The sequence below is a fragment of the Theobroma umbraticum genome, unplaced genomic scaffold, assembly GCF_002168275.2.
Source record: "Theobroma umbraticum cultivar Fairchild unplaced genomic scaffold, ASM216827v3 scaffold_20.0, whole genome shotgun sequence".
Taxonomy (NCBI): Eukaryota; Viridiplantae; Streptophyta; class Magnoliopsida; order Malvales; family Malvaceae; genus Theobroma; species Theobroma umbraticum.
In genome coordinates, this window is record NW_018397266.1 from 6,211,965 (window position 1) to 6,237,900 (window position 25,936).

General features: G+C 35.2%; 2 protein-coding genes across 2 annotated transcripts; both read right to left on the reverse strand.

The window, feature by feature from the left end:
* Window positions 1-467: 467 nt before the first annotated feature.
* LOC110423414 (snakin-2-like) lies at window positions 468-1,433 on the reverse strand. Its single transcript, XM_021437637.2, has 3 exons — window positions 1,322-1,433; window positions 1,141-1,222; window positions 468-860 (listed from the first exon to the last, which is right to left on the reverse strand). Exons 1-3 carry the CDS (start codon window positions 1,373-1,375, stop codon window positions 676-678), a joined length of 321 nt encoding a protein of 106 aa, XP_021293312.1. The 5' UTR covers window positions 1,376-1,433; the 3' UTR covers window positions 468-675.
* A 1,498-nt stretch (window positions 1,434-2,931) lies between these two features.
* On the reverse strand, window positions 2,932-8,951 carry EMB2004 (RNI-like superfamily protein). The gene is made up of 18 exons (XM_021437252.2): window positions 8,766-8,951; window positions 8,414-8,681; window positions 7,766-7,978; window positions 7,356-7,414; window positions 7,003-7,140; window positions 6,044-6,118; window positions 5,841-5,924; window positions 5,674-5,735; window positions 5,401-5,470; window positions 5,003-5,078; window positions 4,774-4,904; window positions 4,448-4,507; window positions 4,260-4,334; window positions 4,029-4,133; window positions 3,845-3,940; window positions 3,670-3,750; window positions 3,491-3,592; window positions 2,932-3,302 (listed from the first exon to the last, which is right to left on the reverse strand). The coding sequence occupies exons 1-18, from the start codon at window positions 8,949-8,951 to the stop codon at window positions 3,234-3,236; spliced, it is 1,950 nt and encodes a 649-aa protein (XP_021292927.1). The 3' UTR covers window positions 2,932-3,233.
* Window positions 8,952-25,936: the final 16,985 nt, after the last annotated feature.

A 25,936-nucleotide genomic window follows, 5' to 3' on the forward strand; every position in this document is an offset into this window, starting at 1 on the left:
TTGAAATGCTAATGTTTATTGTATTAATTTTGTATACACTACTACTCTAATTAATGTTAAGGTTGTTAATTGTAACACATACAAACATAAAAATGTATTTTATAAACAACCTTTCTAGTCTAAATAATGAATTAAATTTTTGACGTTATGATTTTTCTCTAATTTGTGATTATTTATCAGAAGTGATATACATATTGTATATGGAGTCATTATTTAGCATAAAAGGCTTTTTGACTCTTAAAACTAAACGAGGCTTTGGCCTCCAAAACTAAAGTTTCTCAGGGACTCCTCTGCAAAGTGGAGTACGGTGGTCTTTGCAAATGGCATACAAGAGTTGAAGTTATTGCATGCACTTGATTTAATGATTTTAGAAGTGCATTAAAGATGGTTCAACAACCCTTGATAATTACAAGTGGTTTCTGGCATGCAAATCGGAGATTTGAAGATCAGAGATCAGAGAGATCGCTTTGAATTAGCACGTAGTACCAGATTATAGCTGCAATAACATGGAACTAGAAAGGTCCAAGGACTCAACTCTTATCCAACAAACAGAACATCAACATCCACAGACAGGGAAATTACATACATTAATTCTAGCGCTCAAGTGCAAGCTTAACTTGGGAAGGGAGACATGTACTTTGTTTAGCAGACAGAGAAGCTGATAGATGGAGCACATTAAGGGCACTTGGGCTTGTTGCCATGAGTTCTCATGTCAGTATAGCATCTCCCACACATTTCTCTGTTCCCCGAGGTGCCTGGAGGAACACATTTGCACCTGGCGCAGCAGGTTCCACACGCCCTTGCGCACACGTTTTGCCTTGAGTGCAAGCTGCACCTCACCTTGCACAACCCTCCACAATCTGCGAAACACGACCAACTTTTAATCACCAAATTCATCTTTCGAGGATGTTTTCCAGCTTAACAAAAGTAGTAAGAGGAAAACAAAAGCCAGTGATATATATACATATATATATATATGTATATATATATAAAACAACTAAAATATTGCTTCTTTTTGCCTGCTGTCCAATCTTTTGTAGTGAACTACAGAGCGCTCTTATGATAACCATGCATTTCAAAAAAAAAAAAAAAGCCTAAAATATTGCTTCTAAACAACAAAATAAGGGCAGAAAGCTCTACCAACGAATGGCAAAAGCCTTCTGTTGGGTCCTTTCACCACCTGGGGAACTTGTTGCTCTTCAATCTTGGTTTCTGATGAGACCTGCAACGCACATTAAGAAAATGTTAAAACTTAAGAAGGGGTATATAGTTTAAAAGTTGATCCTTAAATGGAAAACCAAAAGATAGTACTGCTCTCTACCTGAGCTATGCAGAAGAAGAAAACCAGAAGCAGGAGAGTAAAGCGTAGCTCCATTAGGCCAGGTGACAAATGATGCTGCTGTGATTTGGAAAGTTGGGATTGCTACTGCTAGTGACAATGGTGCTTGCTTTTTTTTTTTCTCTATTTTATAGTCGTTTCTTTCTTGCGTAATTACAAAATCACCCATGAATTCTATCACTAATTACCTCAAAAAATCATTTCTCTAAAGCCTATATGGACTGATTAATTCGCCAAAATTCCTCACACGTTGAATTCGCTGCTAGAATGGACACCGGACAGGTTGAACAACAATGCCAGATGCATTGCACCAGGAAAAACGAATTACTAATAATAATGCCAGCTGCATAGACATACGTTTTTTCTATCATATGGCTTTGTCTCAATTTCCCAAACAAAACCCCCCACCGCAACCATTTTGATGAATAAAAAAAAAAATTCATTTTTTGTATGCAAACGGCTATATTCAACTTCCTCATTTTCCTATTTCTTTTAATAATTTTTTCCTCTATTTTCTCCTTCCATTTAGGAGTTTGCAAAAACTTCTCTTTATCCTCAATATTCAAAACTTGTACAATTTCTTCGTGTTAATGAGATATTGAAAAGGATAGAAAAGCCCATCGGGGCATCCCTGGTTCCGGGGACATGCCTGTTACCATTCAGAAGAGCAGCATCCAACGCTAATGATTTTTTCATTCATTTACTCTCTCCCTTGGGTCCAGGGGAACAAGGTCACGAGGAAGCCAAATTGGCTTTGGTACACTACTCTGGAGTCGGATCGAGGTAGTAAAGTAAGTAAAAACAGAAGAGTAGGACAAGGCTGCACACAAATCAGAGAGTGTGAGAGGGAGAGAGGGAGGTGTCACTTGGGCATCCTAATAGAAAGGGGCGGAGAGATGAGATGATGACAGAAGAGCTGCGTGGGTGCCTGCTAATGTTGAGCTGGATGATGGATCTTCCCAAAACCCGCACGGACCACATCCACATTAGGACACAGGCATTACAGTTTATGGCAAAATCGACATAATGCATAATTCTATCTTGGACTTCAAGCCCCCACCACCATCCCTTTGGCCTTTTGCTTTGAATAAGAAAACGCCACCGCAATGACTTCAAATTGCCAATCCAAAGGTCTTTCTCTGGATGCTTCACTGACTCTGACTCGACTCTACTATTGCCCGCCTATCAGATATTTGGATGAAGAGGTAACATATCTTTATCCAGCGAGCTCTTTCACCTTCCTATTTAAGAGAAAGGACGAACTACACTTTTGGCTGCCGTTGGTAAGACGCAACTCAATATTAGCTCACCGCAGTGGTGATAGCAGCAACCGGTTAAAAGCCTGGCACAAAGTTTTATGAAAAGACCGACATAATTACTTGAGAAAGGGTTTCCCAGGGGTCCAAACCCAGTTTTCATCGCTGGATTCACCAGACATTCAAACTTATTTTGAATTCCCAGCCCAGCAGGCACCAGGGTTCGGATGCTACCTGTGATCAGATTGCCCGAGCACCTATATTTTCATTTCATGCATTCCCCAACAACTGTGACTCAGACCCACATGTTTTCTCCTCCATCAACCAGGAACAAAGTTCAATTCCAAAATGTTTTTATAATCCACAATTTACAGAACCTTTGTTAATCAATAACAATACAAAGAGAGTGACCAAATGCTGTAAAGCTTGTGAACTAACTACAAAGTTTGGAAGCAAGATATAACTCATGAGGCTAACTAATATCTCTCAATGTCAATATTTTCCATATGTACCTCTGATTGGTGGTTAGAGCTCAAAAATTTTAACCTAAAAGTTGGAGTTCTCACCAATACCTGCCAAAGGAAGAGCAAACCAAAAAACTGTCTACACAACTATTTCCCTCCATTAAGAGAACGCTACTAGAAAAATATATTGACTTCCCTTTCACTCATCTCATACACATGATCTCTTGCATCAGTCAGTGCACTCTGCATGATATAAGGAAAAAACAAAAGAAGAATTTAGATGCAATTGTTAAACAAATGGTAATTCTAAAAGTGAAAAATAGAGTTGGCCTAAAAATTTAGGTGAAAATAGTGAGAAAAATTCGACCAACAACAGCATTAGAATTGAAACCGAAGATAGAATGGAAACAAATGAGGTGAGGTTATATTACCTGCCCAAATTTTGTAAGAAAGTTACTCGCAAGGTTGAGAGATGTTACTGTGACATCTGCATTGGCCTTGAGTGCTTGAGCAATGGCAAAAGCACCATCATCCTACAAAAAACCCCATGTCAAATGATGCAGCATGCAGGAAAGTCATAAAACAGATAATATGACAAAAAGTCTTTTACCCTAATCTCATTGAATCCCAAGTCAAGTGAAGTTAAAGCTTCATTAACTACTTTCAAGCTGCGAGCCAGGCAGGCTGCACCCTGCAAATAATGTGTATAACGGATCAAAGAATAAGATTCAATGTCCACAAGGGTCTAATAAAGAAAAATGAAGTTCCTATCTACAGGTACATACTTCATCTCTAAGTCCATTTGCTCGCAAGTCCAGCATCGATATGGTATTATTATATCTCAACATATCTGCAATGAACTCTGCACCCTTTGGTCCTATCTTCAATAGATCCCATTTCACATTGTTATAAAAGAAAAAAAAAAATCATTGAAATTGGTTTTACAGAGGTTTATGGATGTGAATTTACCTGACACCAACCAAGCTTAAGTGTTTTTACATTTCCATGGAACTTAAGAACTTCAGACAAAGCCTTTGCTCCATCTGGTCCAATGGGATTATAACCAAGTTCCAACTGAAGAGAAAAGGGGAGACAAAATGGTGGTGGGGGGTGAATTATGTCACTATCCCAAATTGAATGATAAAAAGGGAGGCATAAAGAGCAGCTGAAGAAGATGATTATGACGGTGAAAGGGCTTACATTTGTAATGATAGTATTATCTTTTAAGGCTTCAGCTATCACACTGACCCCCTTGGCATGAATATTATTTCCACCCTATGGCATTATAAACCAGTTGTCGTTTCTCAGAGGTTTGTATAAGACATGCTCAAACTGAATGCCCGAAACATATACATACAATTTATTAGAAAGAAGCATTCTCTTCTCACCAGGTCTATGGTTGTTATTGTCCGGTTTTGTTTCAAAGCATCTGCAATTTTATCTGCACCCTGATAAATTTTCAAAATTTTGTATCAATAAAGAAGTTTGACTCGAAGTTTCTGCACAACTGTTGGCAATCAAATTCAATATTTTACTTGATTAAAGTTCTAAACAAAAAGGTCAACATAAGAGCTTTCTTCCAATCCCTCCGATATAAAACATAACCAGTAAAGAACATAGCGTTTTGTTTAGTTGCCACTGGTTTAACACTCAGAAATGACAAACCTACTAGAAAAAGCTTTGTATATTGAGTGTGTGTTTATTTGTTGAATACCTCATCACCAATGTCATTCATGTAAAGATTCACCCACAGCAAGCTCTGGCTTTTTTTGATATATTCCGCAACGTGAAAAGCACCTTTTGCAGTTATTGAGTTGTTCCCAAGGTCCAGAAGAGTAATTTTCCCTAGAAAGAATATGCTTGTCAGATTAACTGCCATAGGCTGCTAAGAATAAAAATCAATGACTACAAAAGAGAGAGATATGATATAATAAACTGCACACCTTTGTGAGAAGATAAGCCTGACAGCAAAGAGCGCACTCCTTCATCACCAATGGAATTTCCATGTAAATGAAGTTCCTGAAAACACATCATGGAAATCCAGTCACTATATATTAGATGTATAAAAAAAAAAACATAGCACTTTTTGCTTAGGTTAAACGAAAATTGATCTACTTATCAATGGCCAATATGATCACTTAATGGAAATGAACACTCTAACCACAGTAGCATTTTCATCCTATATTATAAATGCAGAGCTCTCTAATACTCCAAATTGTTACTTAGTACCAGAAACAATGTTAAAATGCAAGTATAAACGAAGCAATAAAGATGTCAATACCAGTGACCCCTCATCATATAGTTTAGAACAAATAGAAGCAGAAGTAAATAAGAAATGTACCCGTAAAGACTTGTTCCCCTCGAGCCCTTTAGCCAATGCATTAGCCCCCAAAGCACCACCATAATTACCACTTGAACAATAAAATTATGTCAGAAATCCCAGATGCTGATTAAATAAAAAACATTTCAAGATGTGCCAAAAGGAAAGTAAGCAGATTTTGCTTTCAAAAACTGTTCAAGAATGAAAGATGCATCCAGCATTCTGAGACATAACCTATTGCAAATGAAACTTTATATATTATTTAAAACAGAAACCAAAAGAACTTTAACTCACTTTAGGTGTAAATTCCGGATAGTGTTGTTCTCAAGAAAAGCTCCTGCTAAACTTGTAAATCCCTACCTCCATTCCCACAACCAAAAAAGAACAAAGAGTAAATTCGCTGCTTCACTTAATTAAATTTTAAGCCATACTTTAAAGAAAAGGGCAAGGTAATTGCTTACAGAATAGTCAATCATATTGTTATTAAGTTCAAGAACACGTAAGGTTGAATTTTTCTTCAACAACTCTGCAATAGCCTTCGCACCCTGCATAGATGAGAAATTCACAATTAAAGCAAATCTCCACTACATAGGCCTTCAGTTCTCTTTCACATGGTACTTCCAACTTCCAAAGGCAATAGAGTATATGCTTACAGAAAGCTAACCTCATCTCCTAGGTCAACACTGTTTAGCTGGAGCTTTTGAATGCTAGCATTATTCACCAAAATATCACATAGGCACTGTACACAAAGATTAATTACTCAAAACATACACCTGAACATAAAGAAAAATTCTCAGCAAAAACTTTGAATCCATAAAACCTGGGCACAATCAATATTAATATACTGCAATGCAGTAATGACATTTGAAATCTTAGGAGCCTTTTGTTCAGGAAAGCATATGTTAGAAAGTAAAGCACAAAGCTTGTTTCTATGCTTCACAATGCTCCCAACATCCAGTGGGATTTAAACATTCATGCACATAAATGCAAACGCATATAATGATGTGGAATTCTTTTCAATCCATCTTAACAAATTAAAAAATTCATAAACTGTCCTTGAATCGTTACAAGAAAACTTTATCTTATGGTGCTTTAGAAGTAGGGAAAAAATCTATTATTTTCATCATAAACAATACAGAATTTGTTCATATGCTATCTTGTTCTGAGATGAGGTTCAATAATGAAAATTATAGAATTTGTTCATATTTATGCTTTCCTGATCTGGGTTCCATAAACATGGGCTTCTGTCTAGAAGGATTCATTATGACGTTATGAAAGACAAATAGAGGCCAAAGACATGAATTTACAAAAAAATAAATTTTTTTACATGACTTTGAATGAGGAAGCACACTTTCAATTTTAAAAATCTCCATCCTTCAAGGAGAATGCAAAGCGTAGTAACCATAAAATAGTGTTAGAGAAATAATAAAGAATAAGGAATCTCTAAATAAACGCTAACTACCCTTATACATATTAGATGCCAGAAGAAAAACTTATGTTGATCAAGAACCTTCTCCCTACCCAATATTGTAAGGAAAAAATTACTCAGCTCTCAATGTTGCAGGATAGGCCCATTTAACTATTTGTAAGTTGTCAGTTATATAATGGCGAACCTGTGCTGACCTTTACTCCTGCATCTCCAATGGGGTTTCCTGAAAGATTAAGGGTTTTCAATACAATATTTGCTTGAAGAACACCATCTAAGGCTTTTATCCCTGCAGCCGTTATTCCATTGGCAGCAAAACTCACTTCCTCAACAATCTGAAAAAGAGAAGAGTCTGCTCAGAGAGTTCATAAAGAAGACAATCAGTGCTTCCAAGTTTCAGTACTAACATAGAGAAGTTACTAGACAGTACAGTCAAAATGAGAATCTTTTAGGACTGTGATAAAATAAGGTATAACATCTCAATCCTGACAATAGACACCATGAAAATAATAGGATAAGACAGTAAAAATAAAGACTAGAGAAACATAACCTTATTGTAACCCAAGCTCTCAGCAAGAAAAAACAGCCCTTCATCTCCAAAGTTACGTCCTGAGAAATATGTTGTATGAGGTGAATTATTTTTCATTCACATGAAATGAATTTATATGCAGTGAAACATACATTGCATCTTAAAATCCAACTGGATAACTAACCAGCCATTCTAAGCAAAGAAACTAATCACACCACAATGAAAATTTTTAAAACTCTCTAGTTGACTGTTTTTCTTTTTACTGTTTATTAACAGCATCTTAGAACTTCATTGCTCCACTATTAAATTGAGAGCTGGAAGACTTAACGTGATTAATAGGTTGTTTCACTCTAATCAATACAAATAAGGCTATAATCAGAAAAGATTAGCAGTATGCTTCTTCCTTGCCTACATCTATTCAGTCAGCATACCTGACATGTCAACACTGCTGAATGCCCTTAGTTCCTTGGCAAATTCATTGAGTGTCTGCTTTGACTGTCTATCAATCTTAGCAGCAAAACCTGACACCAAATTTGTACCTGGGGCAAAAGACCAATTCACTCCTTGTGAAGGAGATTTATTTTCGGCAGATGAAGACCTTGATGGCTTTGGCATAAGGAGTTTCTCCACCACTTTCCATAAAACTGTCAGCTGAAGACATCAATTAGCACACACATACAAAAACATAGCAACTGAAATCTGCTGCACTGGCATAAATCGTGCCATAAAAAGTCTAAAGCCAAAGGAACACTCCGAAATGCCATTAATACCCGTAGGGCAACAGAGAGCTAAGAAAAGACTTGATCCACGTTGGCTTAAACACTCAAGAAATACTGATATCAGATTATAAGTGAAAGGTCATCAACAAATGTAATGATTATATAATGGAGTGAGCAGTTAAGCAAACTATAATGCCAGTAAACTTTCATCCTCTAACCAAATTGAGAATTGCATATCCCGCCTTACGATTAATGAAAAACAGGAAATTGATATAGAATGCATCATTTAACTTCCTTCCTTCCAAATTGAGCATCCACGAGTAAAGAATAAACAAAGAGGAAACAAACGGAAATCCATACCGAAAGTAGCGGCGACGAAAACGCCTGCAGGCACTACAAATGATGCAACCTGCTTCACCGGAGCAATACTCGTCGGCTTCTCTGCCTGCGACTGTCTGTATATGCGCCGCCTTGCGCCTCCGTCTGCACCATACGCTGCCTTCACCGTCAATCTCTTCGACCTCGAATAACATCTCCAAGTTCCAAAGGACGTCGTATAAGGAACAAGCCTGCCGCCAGAGTCCGAAGCCAACGGTTCAAAGCGGAGACTCTGCTTGCTTGGAAGAATCTGAGAATTATGAAACGAATGAATAAAAAGAGTTACGTTTATCTTTTGAGAGAGAGAGAGAGCGCGCGTGTCTTTGACTTTTACCTTGATGTGAGAGAAGAGGGGGAGAGTGAAGTGAAGCCCATGGAAGTGAGTTAAATGCGCATAAGTGGGAGAATGTTCTCTTCGCCTACTGGTTGCGTTTACAGAAAGAGAGGACAGGGTAGGAGCGGCGACTGACTCTCCGGGATGTTGCAAAACTAAGATCACCAGCAGTGGCACCAAAACCATTCCCTATGTATTTCGATTTCGTCTCCTGGTTTCGGCCATTTTTTATCGGATGAAGAATTAAGTTGAAGCCCAAATTTTTTACTTAGCTGCTTTGTTTTCGGCATAAGCCTTCCCTTGCCTGTGAAGGGGATTGTCGTTTTGGTAGAAATGGCTAATTTTCTTTCTCTTTCAAATACAAAAATGGATAGTTCGTTTTTCAGAAAGCGCCTTTTTTTTTTTTTGTAAAAGGGAAATTCAATTAATCAAAACATTAACTTATACGATTCTAGTCCATGATATGCCTAGTTTCTATGCTAATAAAATAGAGGAAATATATGGAGGTGGAACATTAAAAATATGTAAACTTATCTCTAGTCTTCATGGTTTGCTGCCATCTAATCAGCTCCTCGGTTGGCCTTACGATGTATGTGAGTAATAGTGCAGTCCTAATCTAGTTGTAAAACTCCTTAATCTGCCTTAGTAAGTTTGAAACTGGATCCAATGAAGGTTCAAGCTTGAGATCTTTTAAGAGCCACATTGAATCTGCTTCTACTTGCACCTTGTAAAACCTCTCTCCCAAACATTTTAAGGCCTTGAAGAATTGCCCAAAGTTCTGGACAAGTGAGTAGTTACTCCCACTTTATGAACAAAACCAAAAGCCAATTCCCTTCATCATCTCTTACCAAACCCCTGCAGTGGATTCCCCAGAAATACCTTTGAGCTGCTATCCACATTAAGCTTTAATGTAAGCAATTGGTCTTGTCCAGAATATTGGAGTGCTACTTAGATCGATGCTCTGTTTTCCCCAAATATCCCAGCTTCTTTCGCCTTGCCACCTATACTGCATCGCATTATCTAGCCAATGAAAAAGCAATAAAACATATTTTATTTCTCCAAGGCCACAACATTAGTATTGTATGAACGAAGATGACTCCCTATGAAACTCCATCACAAAGCATTGATACAAATATATTCTTTTGAACCCATTGTTGTAAGTCCATATTAAAGAAATTATTTGAGCTTAAATTAGGTCACATATTAAGCCACATATTTCTCGAGCGGTTGTAGTCTCTTAATGCATGTATTAAATTTTTAGTAGCATTACCACATCTAAAACACATACTTGAAGAAACCACATTTCTTTTTAGTAACCAGTCTACTGTTGGTAAGGATTTATGTGAGACTCTCCAAAGCAAAACTTTAACTTTCCTAGGACTTGTAATCTTCCAAATCTGCTCCCAATGTATAGTTGTCAATAATGAAGCGTCACTTTGATAGTCATATCCTGTCATTACAAAAAAGAATCCATTATTTGTCAAGGTCCAATACCTTTCATTAGTTACACTACTGCTGAGATCAACAAATATTGTTGCTATCATCCCTATTATCCGAGTAGGAAGTAAATGTTGCAGTGAATGAAAGTCCCAATTTCCATAGTCGTCACAATAGCTTGCCACAGGTAGAGCAACTTCCACTACAGAAATTTCACTATTGGAAAAATTCAATAGAGGCCCACAAGCTAGCCAGAAATCCATCCAAAATAAAGTAGAGTGGCCATTATTTGGGATCATACCGAGACCAATAACCAAAATTTCTCTACTCTTCAATATGCTTCTCCAAGTATAGGAGTTTGTAGTTTTAGCTTTAACTGATAAAAAGTCTTGATTTTTTAAATATTTGCTTTTCAATATATCAACCCAAAGGGAGTCCTTATTTATCCATAACTGCCACCCTAACTTAGTTAGTAAAGCCAAATTAAACTTCTTAGTCTCCCTAATCTATAGCCTACCTAGTTCTTTTGGAAAACAAATTATTTTCCAATGCATAGAGCTTTTACACCCCACCCAAGTGACCCCAAATAAAATCCCTATTAAGCTTATCAATTTCCAATGCTACATTAATTGCGATGAGAGTAGTTTTCATTATATATGATGCCATTGAGCTAGTAACAGATTGAACTAAAGAAATCCTTCCCACCATTGACAAATGTTTATTGCTTTAACTCTCTAATCTTTTTTTTTTAATTTTACTACATAGCTCTTGATAAGTGGCTTTGTCACTCTTCCATGAATCATTGGAGTCCTTAAGTACTTCCCAAAATCCTTAACTAAAGGAACTTTAGCTAACTAGCTCAAAGCTTTCGCTTTTGTGGAGTCAGTATTAGCAGAAACTAACATGGATGATTTTTCTAAGCTGACTATCTGACAAGATGCTTAGCAAAATTTATCAAGAGTCCTTAACATCACTTTAACTTGTTGTGAAGTTGCCAATCCAAATAATGTGAGGTCATCTGCAAAGTAGACATGTGATATATTGGGTCCACTTCTTGTGAAAGAAAGTGACTTCGAATTTCCTTGTCTAACTTCTTGATCAATTAAGTGAGATAGCTTTTCAAGGCATAACACAAAAAGATAAGGTGATAGAGGGTCTCCCTATTTAATACCTCTTGATGGAGAGAAAGTTGTTGATGAATTCCCATTCCATATAATGGTGAAAGTAGGAGACTGCACAATGTTCATAATTAAAGAAATCTACTTAGAAGGAATTCCTATTTCTATTGTTGCTTCAAGAATAAAACCCCACTTAACTCGATCATAGGCTTTCTCCAAATCCACTTTAAGTACCAAAGCTCCTTCTTTTCATTTCATGGTCCTCATTGTATGGATAACCGCCTGCACTACAATAACATTGTCTACAGCTTGCCTTCTCGAAATGAAGCTACTGTGATCTCCAAATTCAAATGATATGAAACTGAACTTGAGTTAGTGTGTGCGAGATCAATTTAGTTATTTACATTATTATATATCTGTAACGATCATTCTTTTCTCTTTTTAAATTTTTTTAATTTTAATTTCAATTCTAACCCTCATTGTAATCCCATGGTTTTTGTATGGCTATCTTATAAATGGTGTTAGTTATCATCCAAATTGATAAATGAAAGTCATAAAGCTACTAGGATATATTCAATATGATAAAATTTCTCTTTTCATAATTATGATAGAATATTAAATAAACATTAATAGTTTAGAAAATTAAATAAACATTAATAGTTTACACTTTCTAATAATAACTAAGCCATATAAAAAGTTGACAACTAAGCCTATGAGCTTTTAAGTTGCCAAGCTTGACAATATGATCTACATTTTAAGTCTGAAAAGGTGACAAGCTTGATAACTTAAGCCCTACTAAATTTATAGGTAAGGAAGCTTACAAGTTCCAGAATTAGAAATTAAGGTTATATCTAATGCCTTATAATGCAATGTGATTACAAGTAATATGATTACAAGTAATGTAATTACGAACAATATGATCATAAGGAAAATAACATTGCAGTGTTTAGTATATAAGCAAAGTAATGATTAAAATGCAGGAAAGATAGTATTATAGTGTATGGTTTATAAGTACTTTGTTGGTAATATAATGTTAATTTCTAGAATTATCTTTATTTATTAAAATGTAAATTTAGCATACTTGTATTTTTTATTGTTAATTTTTATATGATATCATCTTTTAAATATATTTTTAATGTCATATATTTTATTTTTATTTTTATTATAATCTTATATCTTTATTTTATTTTTAATATAATTTTATATATTATATATTTTATTTTAATTTAATTTATTTTTCCTTTAAAAGACACTATAAAATTTATTGATAATTACCATGACTACTGAGAATAATAAAAAGACATCTTCAAAATGCATATAAAAAAACCAAATTATGGCATTATAAAATGCTTTTAATAAAGTAACAAAGTTAAAGGGTAAAAATATCTTTAATAGTATTACAACGTGTAATACAATCTGATTGTATTAGTTTTAGACTATAATCACTTTGTATCCATTGGCTATAATGTAATTGTATTGCAATCTTATATTGTAGTAGGTTGTTGCAAAACAAACATTGTAATATAATTTAATTAGGCACATTATATGAAATGTGCTCCCACTTCTCTTATATTAAATGCTATCTAAATTCCAAAGCTTGAAAATTGTCAAGCTTTACAACCCTAGCTTAAGCTTGAAAGTGTCAGACTTGAAAACTTACACCTTATCAAATTTATAAGTAAAGCAAACTGGAAAAATGAACTTACCTTTATTTAATTTTGCAAATTATCAATCTTGAAATATTTATGTTAAGAAATTAACTAAATTATACAACTTAGATACGGAGTGCAACGAGGCATAGTGCTTAACTCAGTCATACTTCACAAGTCTCAAGTATTCCGTAACCAAAGCAAACTATATAAGTTCAGGTTAAATTCACGACTTAAGAAAAAGCTAAGGCAAGCTAGGAAAGTTTAGCTTAAGAACTTCAAGCTTCAAAGGTTTCAACTTTAAATGAATGTTGAGAAAGCAAATTTTACAAATTTCCTAAAAGTTCTTGTATTATAACATTTTGTTTAATTTAATTTCTCTATTCAAAATTTTGTTAACATAGTCTCTTTACTCTTGACATTGAGTGCAATGTGGTCCTTATGAGTTACTCCATCTAAATTGGTTATTAGAGACAATAATGTGACCTTGACGTGTCGAAAAGTATTGATATGTTGTAACATATCAAAAATAAAAAAAAAATAATCATGTGGCTTTTCCTTTTTTTTTTTCCTTCTCCTTTTTGTTCAAAACGATGCCCTATTGTTGAGCTATTAAAAAAATATAATAAAATCTCTATAAATTAATATTCAATAAATTAACAAGCTTGATTAAATAATATTTTTGATAGGTTTGGACTTGAAACCGTCATAATAAATTAATAATTCATTAAATTTATAAGATAATACATTTAAAAGAAGTACTTGAGTTCTGCTTCTTGTATAGATTAATAATCTCCTTCTATATCAAAATTATATATATACATGACTCAATTAAGAGGTCTTTGTAAAATATGATTCCAATGTTATTTGTTTCTTCTTGAAATTGATGTCTTCTTAGATATCATCTTTAATTTTTCTTAATGCATTAAGAAGCTTTGGTGTAGTATTCTCATATTATAAGAGAAAATTATGCAATGTGATTGTTACTTTGAGTGCATCTTTATACAAGATAGGCTCTAGTATTGAACTATTGTCTTCAACTTCATCTTCTTTATCATTTCTTATGATGTTATCAATAATTTGCTTAGCACAAATAATGATAATTCATAATTTGACAATTAGGTAATATTGATATAATTACCGTACACAATACATCTATTAAATTCAATGTTTTGAAAAAAATAAAGAATACCTTGATAAATTAATTTTTATTAATACCTTGATAAATTAATAATTTATCTCGTTTAATTAATAAAATTTTCCTAATCCTAAGAGTATTAATTTATAGAGGTTTTACTGTATTTAGTTTTTTTTTTCACATTTTTCCTTCTCTCCTTCTTTGTGTATCTCTCATTTCTCTCTATTGTACCCTTCCTTCCCCAAAACTGACCCTTCAAACCCAAATTTTAACCATTGGCTATCAATTACCGATCAAGGGAAAAGAAAATAAAAGCCACTGGTTGCCAATCGCCATGCTTAGTTGTTAGTGACATGTGAACATAAAATGACAAGTGACATTTTATCTAATGACAATTAGTCCACCATTAGTAATAAAGGTTTATTTGATAGAAAAAAATACATGAACTTGATTGATTGCAATAAAAGAATAAAGAATTATTTATATTTTCTTAAATAGTTTAGAAACTTTTTTGAGCATTATGTAAAACAAAAAGTAACACTGATGATAATTACCCAAATTAATCTTCATCTTTAGAGTTCATTATTAGTAAATAATAAGAGGTTTATTGGTTTCTACTTTCTAAAACATATATACCTAATAATTAAGTTAATAACTATCTAAATTCCCATTTTCCCCTACAATTATAATATCATTTGTTTTTCTTTTTCCTTGCCCTTTTCTAATCATTTTAATTTTATAAATAGGTCCCATGCATAAGGCATTTCTGAAAATAGGTCTTCCTATAATTTTAACTATTTTTAACTAAGAGAATTAAAATTAGGACAAAACTACCCTTAATGAAACTGACTCATTTATTTGGCTCCGCATCTCAACCCAAAACCTGTTAACAAGTCAAGTATGTTTGCAAGGTATGTAACTCCCTAATTCTCATTGACAAACTGTACATCTCCATAGAAAGAATTATCTCGAAAGTATTCCTCTCTAATTTAACTTTAGAGCATTTTCGCATTAGTAGAAGCATTTTGGAGTGGTTGTTATTCGCATAAAAGGTAGTTCACATATTGAACAATGAGAGAAAGTTCACATTACATGGAGAAAGGTATAACATATTTCTATTTTTATTTTTAACTATGTTGAGAAATGTTTTTAGGGCTATCGTTATTCTTCATGTTTTTCATTTATGGTGTTTGAGTATAAATGTAGACATATTACTTGATCATATTGATATTCTTGTTGTTTCAAATTGTTGAATATAAACATGAAGTTAGTATTGTTGTGGTTTTTTGGGTTGAAAAGTGATAGAGCATGCATGATTGGTTAATATGCATGTGCTATCACCATTTGATAAGAATTTGGGTTAAGGTTTAGGGATTGTGTGACTGAACGCTTACATACGTGGTTGACACCTTATGCATGATTAGATTTTGGCATGGCATCATTGAGAGTGTGCATGATTGTGGTAGGCACTGCGTTTAGGGTTTAGCATTGCGTGATTGATTGATATGTCATTGCATGAAAGGTTGATAGGTCATTGCATCAATATGGTTTAGGCATGGCGTCACTTAGTGTGTGCATGATTGGTTTAGTTCTTAGCATTACATGACTTGTTGATAGATCATTGTGTGATTGAATGTTAGTAATTGCATGACTTATTGATAAGGCATTGCATAGCTGTCATCTGTATGGAAGTGTGCAAGTGTTATAACTGTATGAAATTTATTTGTATGGCATTGCATGACTGACATTGTGTTTATTCTGTATTATTTTAGCTCAATTATAATGCTTTGATCTGTAAATGTTAATTTACTTAATACTCCATACTTAACATGTGCATTAAATATTTTGTTTCAAGGTTGTCTAAAAATAATTAAAATTATCGTAAGGGTCATTTTTGGAGTGAGCTTATAAGGAGGGTTATTTCTCAGAAATTTCTCTTGTTTTTTTAATCTACAATAATCATATTAACTAAAATGTAAATGTTATCTATTTTATATTACAGATGGCCAAAATAGAATAATGTGGAATCTTTGCTTTATGTGCCGAGGCACCTGTGGGGCTTTAACGCTGGCATTAAGATCCATTGTAAGTGGTTGCATTTTTATATTATACGTAAGATGGTGAGTAAAGTAAATGAGATAGAAGCCTTGAAGATAACATGCTTTGGGCATATGATGGACATCGAATCAAAGAAAAGTTTATTCTACACCAATTTCCTACACAATTTAATGCTACGAAGAAGCAATGAACTTGGAGCCATCGAGGGTGAGTTATGGTTTGCCATAGGCAAAATGAAGGCCCGATTCTTTAAGAGGGAGTTCTGTCTAGTGACAAGATTGAAGTTTGGTACCCTTTTGGCCCTTATTGTCAATCCTTACAAGGTCATCCTTGGAAGAATTCACCAATGATATTGGGGACTAGGCAATGAAGTGAAGATAAAACAAGGTTTAGAGACATTCAAAGGAGGGCAATTTCAGCATGAGGGAGACACAACTAAAATGGCCTTTGTCTTGATTGCAAGTAATGTTTTATTCGATCAAGACTACAGACGATCAGTGATTCCATGGTTATTGTTGCTGGTCAAGAACATCAACAATCGGAATGCATTCTTATGAGGCACATACATTTGGAGTTTGACCGACGATTACTTGATGAAGGATTTAGAATCTCCAGTGGTGGGAGTGGCAGAGAAAAAATGTTACCACCTCTACGAATTTATATGGGCATTTCAAGTAGTGTACCATACCTTAATGATTTTCATTATTCTTTTCACATAAGATTTTATGAGGCGAGTAAAATGTTTTACAATTGATGTGTAGGTTTGGGCATTTGAAGTAATTCATGATATCCGAAGCTTGTTTGGAAGGTAGCGCTAGTTTGGATAGGTTTGCCCAAGAATGCTGAAATGGCATTGTGATGAGAAGCCTATCGACTTCCACATCAATATTGCATGTTTGGAGAAAGAAGGCAAGGTGAGTAAAAAAACCATATTGTTTTTATTTTATCTATTTTTTTTGTCATAGGGTAGTTAAGGTTCAACCTAATGGCAATGTATGTTTTGGTGTAGCTGCGTGCATTTACGACCTTGGAGCCAATTACGGAAAAATGTTGATCGCATATTAGGGGTAGCAATATGTTCCATTATGGAAGTTGAAGGGTCAGGTAGAATTCAATCCCCAGCAAAGAAAGATGATAATGGACTTAAATAGAAAAGTATAGTAAGACGAGGCGTTAAGCGAAGTCGTACCATGGATGAGAAGGTCCATGCCTAATTCACTACTATTGAGGTGCGTGCTTCTCTTCTTGTTGCTCCTCATGCTGCTTCTCCTCATGCTACTCTTGATGTTGCTTTTCTTGTTGCTCTTTATATTGTTACTCCTGTTACTCTTGGCATGACTTCTCACGTTACTTTTCCTTCTGCTTCTACTATTGCCTCTCATGATGTTTTTCATGCTCAAGTGTTCAACCTACCGTTACATCCTCAAATGACTATAAGCTTTAAGCAAATGATGCAACAGATGCGAACATAGTGGAAGAAAGACCTACAGTCATTACTAACGGAGATGCAGATGGACATGCAAATGCAAATGCAGTTGTTGCGGATAGAGGTTGAGTGTGACATGCAGATGCATATGCATGCAATGCAATTAGAGATCCAACAGGCGATGCAGCTGCAGATGTAGTTAAGGCATCTGGATATCTAGTAGTCACTGCAAAGGTTAAAGGATCAGATTGTCAGTCGGTTGATCAATCGTTATGAGGTATGAGGTTCTATCTTTTTTCATTACGTGAGTTATAACATGTACGATGTATACACTATTTTAATGTGTTTGATTTTTTTTCCTTATGTAGTGTCGGTTGATGCATAAAGAGGATGGTGTACGAAACGAATAGGGTAGCGATACTAGGGTTGATTTTGACGAGGCGAGTGACATAAATCAAGCAATTGCATTGGCTCTAAGCTCACCTCTCACTACCCTAATCAAAGATCATCCTATAGTCCAATTACAACTTTCCCATATCCTACTCTTATCCTAACTCCATTAGAGGCCCCTTAGCATTGTCAGAGCACACTTTATCCCAAGGCTCCAACTCCACCTCAGATCGCAGAGGCATCTCATCCTATGAGTTGTCTAACTACAACTTCCCCATGTCCTACTTGTGTCCCTACTCCACCAGAGGTCCCCTAGCATGGTCAAATCACACTTTCTTTTAAGGCTTCACCTTTATGTCAATTCAAAGATGCATATGTGAACATAGCTAACAAATACCTTCGAAGCTCATACGTTAACTTGTTATTAGTCCAGTGCAGAGTAAAGGATGATTTGAAGGATATATATGAGTCTTTCATGAAAAATGAGTAAGTCAAATAAAATGATAATAGTAAATGATATTATGGTTAACAATTCTAGATTATTGATTCAATAAACCTTTTGTTATGGGTATTATATATATGCAGGGTTAACATTCTGGGCATTGAAGGGCAAGATGGCCTTGATTTTTTTCAAAGATTGGAGATGCCGAGTGAGTTGTTGGATAACTAACACATTGACACATGTGTCGGTGTCAAGTGTAAGTGAGTGTACGAGCACCATCCACAATTTTACAAGTAGAGAATATGCGTTGTTGACAGCCACTTTTATGTAAGTATATTTTAATGAGTTGTAATTATTAAAATGTATGGGATGTGTATTAGTTAATGGCATCTAACTATTATGCGTAACTTAATTGGTAGCCTATTTTGCAAGGTTTGAGCAAAAAAATGCGACCTTCTTTAACCGATAAGACATTCAAGCCGACTGAGGTAGTTTTGCCAGAACATTTGCTTGAATATGCGAGGGGTAGGAGTCCTCCATGGGGTTTGCCATGGCATGAGGTTGACTTAATTCTTGTACCATGCTTTTTCGATGGCCACTGGGTGGTAATGCACATCAACTTGCTAAAATGGAGTATGACGCTAGTTGACTCATCATACAGTCGAATAGATGCAATGAAATCTAGCCTACGTGATATGCAAATGGGTCCACTAACAACAATATGTCCCATTATATGCCACTAGGCTGGGTGTTTTGTTAACTTGCATTGTCAAAAACAACCTTTACATGGATAAGTTATAAATGAAATATAGAAACCCCGAAACAACAAGATTCACATAGTTACGGGGATTGGGTTATCACTTTGTTATAGTGGTTGATCAGTTCAAAGGATTGTACCGTGAAGGCAAACACCATAGACAGCCTTCCAAAAAGTTTTACCTTAGAGATTTTTGCAAATAACGTGACTTGTTAATTTTTTTAATTTGTTTATTCTTTTTCATAATATGTAAAGTAACATTGATGTGAATTTTCTCCAAATTATTCTTTTTTGTATCATTTAATAAAGAGAAAGGCAATAAGAACAGTTCGATATTCATTGATGTGATAAGTAGATAAGTCCAATAACAACACTATTTCTTTCTTATTCATATCCTAAAATTTTGTTAGTATTTTACGCAATATACATACCATAGTTCATGTGTTTGCATATGCCAACCTCGTGACTTTATAGACTATGTGACATGTTGATATGAATTATGTGACATAGGCATGTAACATAATGCCCGTACTAGTCGATATCGCAGGGGTGTCACAAGTTGATATGGCATTGCGTGAATGTGGTATAGTCATAGCGTGACATATGCATTGGATGAATGGTATATATGAATCGCGTGACTTGTTGTTATGGAATCAAGTGACTATTTGATATGGAATTGCGAGACTAGTTGATATGGAATCACGTGACTAGTTGATGTGGTATTACGTGGCTTCAAGCATGACATTACGTGACTCACTTATTGTGTCTCATGTTTGTTGAAGCAAAATAAGGCAATTATGATGGATAATATCAAACCATATCCTAGCCTCAAGAACCATTATAACATAATATCCAGTTGAATACCCTAAACCCTTAACCAAAAGTATGAGTAAACACATGAAAGTTAAACCACATATACAAAAAAAAACCAATAAACCACAAATTATTTAGTAAACAAATTACAATATCCCTAAACTAGTTAACAGTTTGTTCATCCCTAACAATTTGTCCATTATAAAATGTGAATCTTCATCTACTATGCTTGACTCAACTAGAAACAATGACAACTAACTCTTTTTTCTCTGAGATTCTTGTTGGAGAAACTTATCTTTGTCTATTTTTTTCGACGGCATTTTTATTGCCCGATCAGCTGTTATTGTTCTTTGCATTAGAAGATTCTCAACATTATGAATTCCATTATCTACATTCTATCAGTTTGGTTAGTGAGTTTCTCATCAATCCTCATAAGCGTATCACACATCACATCATTCGAAGTAAGATCTAGAATAACTCTAGATGGACCAGTGGATGGAGGATCATGGGCAGGATGAACTGGGCTGCCTTCAATGGAGTTGAATGACTCATCAACAATAATCTCATATCCCCTTTTCGAGAGCCATCCAATAAGAGATTACGAGGCTTGTGATTGGTCCAATCAGCTAGATAACTATTGTTCTAAATCCCTTTCTTCTTAACAAGAGTCGATATGATGTTTCCATATGGTAGAGTCATCTCATCCTGTAACGTGACTCTTTTCATTTTACTGATCATATATCATGCAATATTCACACCTAACTAGGTTTCAATAGATTCCATCATCCATAAGTCTTCAACGCTAACATGTCTTAAACAACTACTCCTTCCTTGTAATGTAGATATCAGAAAATTATGTGCCAGCCTAGCTTTTGCAGATAGTAAGTGACAAGCAGAGTATGAATTTTTTGTGAATGGTTCTATTCTTCCTGTCACTGGGGCGCACATGTCGGACGGCTCATAAAATGGGGGAAGTTTGGCATGCCCCTCTTTGTACCCTGTTTTCAAGAACTTCCCAATATTGAAGGTAGACACTGTAAACTATATTCCTTCTAAAAATACGTTCAAAACATATGGATTAAAATCATGAGGATTTTCAAATTCATTTTTACTTCGGTGTATGCTAGAGTAATATTCCTTAACAAAAGTTAGGCCATAATCTATATTTGGAAAGGTACTTAGACCTTTAAGTTTACTCATGTCAAAAAACATATTTAAGTCATGCTCAAGGTCTACGTATTCATTAAAGATTTCCTAATCTACCACTTTTTCACATGATATGATGGCATTCTCTATTACCCTACACCTAGCAGCATGTGCGTTGTTCCTAAATCGTGAGGACAAGGACGAAGCATTTCTTTATTCAATGGAAAAATTGATTGGTGCAGTAAGTAGTTCAAGAGCCAGTTTTTGTTTCTTCTTCGAACGTAGAGTAGAGTATTCATCATCATGTTTAATTTTGCGAACATTGTCAAGAACATTAGTCATGCAAAAAAATATGGCCATTGATTTTGATTGTGTAGGAGGGTTAGGGTTTAGGGGTTGAACTTAGAACTAGAGAGAGGTTTGAGAATTTCCATTGAATTATGGGTTAGGGTTCTTCTATATTAGGGATTAGGGTATGTTGTGTTTAGATGTGTAATATGTTAACCCGTTAGCCCAAGATTTAGGGTTAATGTTGGCTTTCCTACCCCTCCCGTTTCAAAATTTTTTTCACTTTTCAAATTCCCCTTTCAATTTTAAATCAAGTAACGATCATTACTTCAAATAGTGCATGAAGTGACTAGATTTCATATGAGACAAATGAATTAGGCTAAGCGTGATTTGTTGTTCATACATTGTGTGACTTAATTTTAGTCATTGCGTGACCTTATATTAAGCATGTTAGTCATTTGATAGTGTGATCCCCTATTAGAAATTGCGTGACTAGCTATTATGTATTGTAATCCAACTTTGAAGACAGTTAATGGTTTTTAAAGAATTGCATATTGCGTGAACCGACATCCTCAACTGCACTGCGTGACTTAGACCAAATCTTGCTAGACTCCATCTATGATTGGAAAGTAAGATCAATGGTAGACTGTACAATTAAATGTTACACAACCAAGCCAAGTCTCTTGCTAAAAATATCTTGATGAGTAAACATACGATGATAAAATGTATCTACACTTTTTGAGCTATGTGACACATTAAAGAAGCTAAGAATATCAAAAGTTCACTTTCTTGTTGATAGATTGACCCATCATGTCTATCCTAAAACAAATTTCCCCTATAATTTATGCTATATGAAATCTATTATGATTTTATTTAATTGTTTACAAAGATAAAAAAATTATGAAAGAGTACAATGCATTTGATGATCCCACAATATTATCTTTAGAGGCATACATCTTGATGTTGGCTGTTGTCAGACGTTAGAGTATCATTTCCAAACTCAATCAAACTCAAGTTCAAATAGTATTATTCAATGCAAAACTCAATGGCGGGTTGGAAACAATCCTTAACAACTGACGTATGAGGAGCCATTGTCTTTAGGTATAACACCTAATATGTTCTTAGAGTTTCTAATTTGCATTGGACACTATTTCATGTGTGCTCGATTTGTCTGCAAATTGAACATGCTTTAGATCGTCATCGTCGCATCTTTGCAGGTAGATATATTTGATCATTCACATCTTTGCATACCGTAATAAATAGAATACCCTTGAATCTGGCTTTCAGATGTGTGGCATTGATAGTAACTACAGACCGCATTACAGCACTAAACCCCTAAACACATGCCCCGAACACCCAAAAATAATATTTGAATTGTTGCTCCCCATTTGTAGCAACAACTATGACAGTACTGGGATTTCCACATTTCAACATATGGAAATACAAGGGGAAGAGCTGGAATGACTCCTCTAGGGGACTGAAATCAAGACTTTTTGCATACTCCTTCACTTGTCAAGCCTTACCATATAGGCATTGCAATCCCCACTTGCGATTCATTTCTTCCATTATTTTCTTAAGTCCCAATAAGGTTACATTATTTCCTTACAACTTGGGAGAGATAAGCTCACCAATTAATCTCATGCTTGTAGTTTAGTACTCACCTTACAAACCATCAATGGTACACATGTGTACCTTTTGGAACATCTAAACTTGCCAATATGCTCCCTCAGGTAATTTTGTTACACGCAAAGCAAACTTCATGCATTCTCTTTACAAGTAACCTCCAAACGAGCATAACATGACTTTTTAAATCTAATCTTAAAATGCTCTTTCAGTGCCAACATGCTCAAAGTTTGTTTCAATTCAACCTTCGATGGAAACACTTTTTTGGGATATACGTGGTCGTCCATTGATCTGGCCTCCTTAGTTGTAACTGTTTAGAAGAATATCATATCTACCTTCAGAATAATCCATTGACAAGATACCCTTGTATGGGTATGGGTAGGTTTATTTTTGTTATAAACCTAATAACCAAAAATAAATACCTTTATGTCATCTCCACACTTTGGGATGGTGTGAAAGTTGGATGGGGATATAGACCTCGATGGCCATTGGCGAGCTGGACGCCGAGATATAGACCCCAATGGCATTGGAGAGCTGAACGACGAGATATCTAAATCGAGATTTAATTTTAAAATTTTTATCTAAATGGAGAGAGAGGAGAAAGAAACCAGGATCACTTAATTTGAATTAAATGGTTTAAACGGCATTGTTGCCAAATCATTCCAAAAATTATCTAAAAAGAGTTAAAATTATAGTGAAGATCATTTTTGAAGTGAGCTTATTAAGAAGGTTATTTCTCAAAATTTTCTCTTTCTAATTTATAAAACTCTATTTTGTGCAGCTCCTTAGGTATATATGGATATAATTTTTCAACGCTAATATTTACTTTGGTATGTACAAAAAACAGCTAGACTTGTGCTGCAAATTCTAGCAGCATCGAGACAACTTCAAAAGTCGAAGACAAATTAGGAGCAATAGATTTTAACGGTAGGTTGAAGCTATACAACAGCTGCCAAGCACCCACAGTCCTTGCCCTTAACGAACCTGCAGGACTACTCACCCCTTCACCCTTATATATATATATTCCCACGCTAATTGAAGTCAACAAAAGCAAATTATTGACAAACTAATTACGTCTATCAGTCATTCAATAAATCCTCCAATTATTTGCAAATATGGGTTCTTTGATGAAAGCTACCGTTTCGGCTGCTTGTTTTGCCGCATTGATCTTTGTTGTAGGTGCTCAAATGGACATGCCGCCTGGCATGGTTATGCCCCCAGCGCCAACGCCGAATATGAGCAACCTTGTATCTCCATCTGTGGTGATTGGATTCCTTACTCTCATTGTCACAGTTTTTGTTGTGACAGAGAGAGCCTGATCCCTCCTGGAAGATTAGCATCAATCCCTTGGTTGTTACCTTTTTGGTGTCTCCATCTGTCACTTGGGCTTTTTTCCATATTTCGCTGTCTCAAATTATGATCTCTCTCTTTTTGTTCTTTGCACCTCTGTCTACTGCTACGCCACCATACATAGAATAGAATATGATCTTTGTCCAGCTTATATGGCCTATATAAGAAATTTTCCTTTTTAATTATCGAGGTCTTGCATGATTTGGGAAAAATTACAAATTATTTTCTGCACCTTTTCGCTCTGGTCAATGATGAAATAGATTTTCACAATAAATATATAAACTAACCGTTTATGGCTCCTGATAATTAATTACTTAGGATTACCAAAAACCACGCTGTCAAATACAACCTGTTCTGACAATCTCCACAAATTATACTAAAAGGAGTTTAAGAAAAGGCTCAAGTACAGTAGTAACTAACACGAAAATACGCATTTGCACAACTTATTCAAGGTTTGAGAGCTTGGAGATGAGCTGAGATGAGATGTTGTCCTCTTGGTATCAGTCAAATTTCATGATTTTCAACCCTAACAAGGTTTCTCCTCCAATGCTCCCAATTTTCTTCCGTTGACATATATTTTTTAATTTTACTTTTGTTATTGATTGAACGTCTTGATTGCAAACTTTAAAATGATTGGTTCCTAGATATGTTGCTGTTTTTAGTTTTTTTCCATCAATAAAAATGTTCTTATCTGCTCGTACACATTCCAGCTCTATGTACTGGGCAATGTTGACTTTAGACAGTATTTGTGTGGATGTAGTACAAAGCATTTTCATATTTGGATAGTAAATTCTTCATATCTTGACTAAATTAGGCACAATAAAATTCAACTTTTAAAGCTTCGTACGTACGATCGTACACTTGGTGCCCTTACGAACGTGCTGCCCCATCAACATTCTGTAAATCCATTTTATATTGAAGTCAAAACTCAGAAGCAATCAACTTTTATCTATTTAAATCAATCCATTCTCTAAGATATTGTTGGTTTAAAGTCTAAATTAGGGCGCTGCAAATATGGCTTCTTTCTCTTGGGTTAGAGCAACAATCTTTGCTGCATGTTTTGCCTTGTTGATTATGGTTGTTGCTGCCCACGAGGGGCACGAGCACACACCAGGCATGGCCATGGCTCCAGAGCCGGAAGCGAGTAAGGGCAATCTGGTTTCTCTCACTACGGTGATTGGGTTCCTTGCGTTGATTGTTACAACTTTGGTTGCGGCCGAGAGAGTCTGATCCTCCTTTGTCAGATCAGAAGAATCTCGTCACCAGGGTCTTAATTTCGGATTTCCTTTTGTTTTTTGTGTCTGAATGGTATCACCTTGATTTTTCATATTTGCTTCTGATCATTTCTGTTCCCCTTATCTTGAGGCATTCATCTGCGTCTGATTTCCTTGGATTTGATGATTAATTTATGAAGCTTTTCATGTTATGATTACTTGATCATTCAGGTACCTGATCTCCTTCGCCCCCAAATATTAATCACAACTATGTATTATTTGGTAAACAACTCCTTTAATCTAATAAGGTTAATTACACGTT

Coding starts and splice junctions, on each gene's coding strand:
- EMB2004 (XM_021437252.2), bottom strand. CDS start 8,951: ATGGTTTTGGTGCCACTGCTGGTGATCTTAGTTTTGCAACATCCCGGA. Junction 7,415..7,765: donor CAGCAGTGTTGACATGTCAG/GTATGCTGACTG, acceptor CATATTTCTCAG/GACGTAACTTTGGAGATGAA. Junction 5,079..5,400: donor AGGGGAACAAGTCTTTACGG/GTACATTTCTTA, acceptor ATGTGTTTTCAG/GAACTTCATTTACATGGAAA.
- LOC110423414 (XM_021437637.2), bottom strand. CDS start 1,375: ATGGAGCTACGCTTTACTCTCCTGCTTCTGGTTTTCTTCTTCTGCATA. Junction 1,223..1,321: donor TCTTCTTCTGCATAGCTCAG/GTAGAGAGCAGT, acceptor TGTGCGTTGCAG/GTCTCATCAGAAACCAAGAT. Junction 861..1,140: donor AAGGCTTTTGCCATTCGTTG/GTAGAGCTTTCT, acceptor CGTGTTTCGCAG/ATTGTGGAGGGTTGTGCAAG.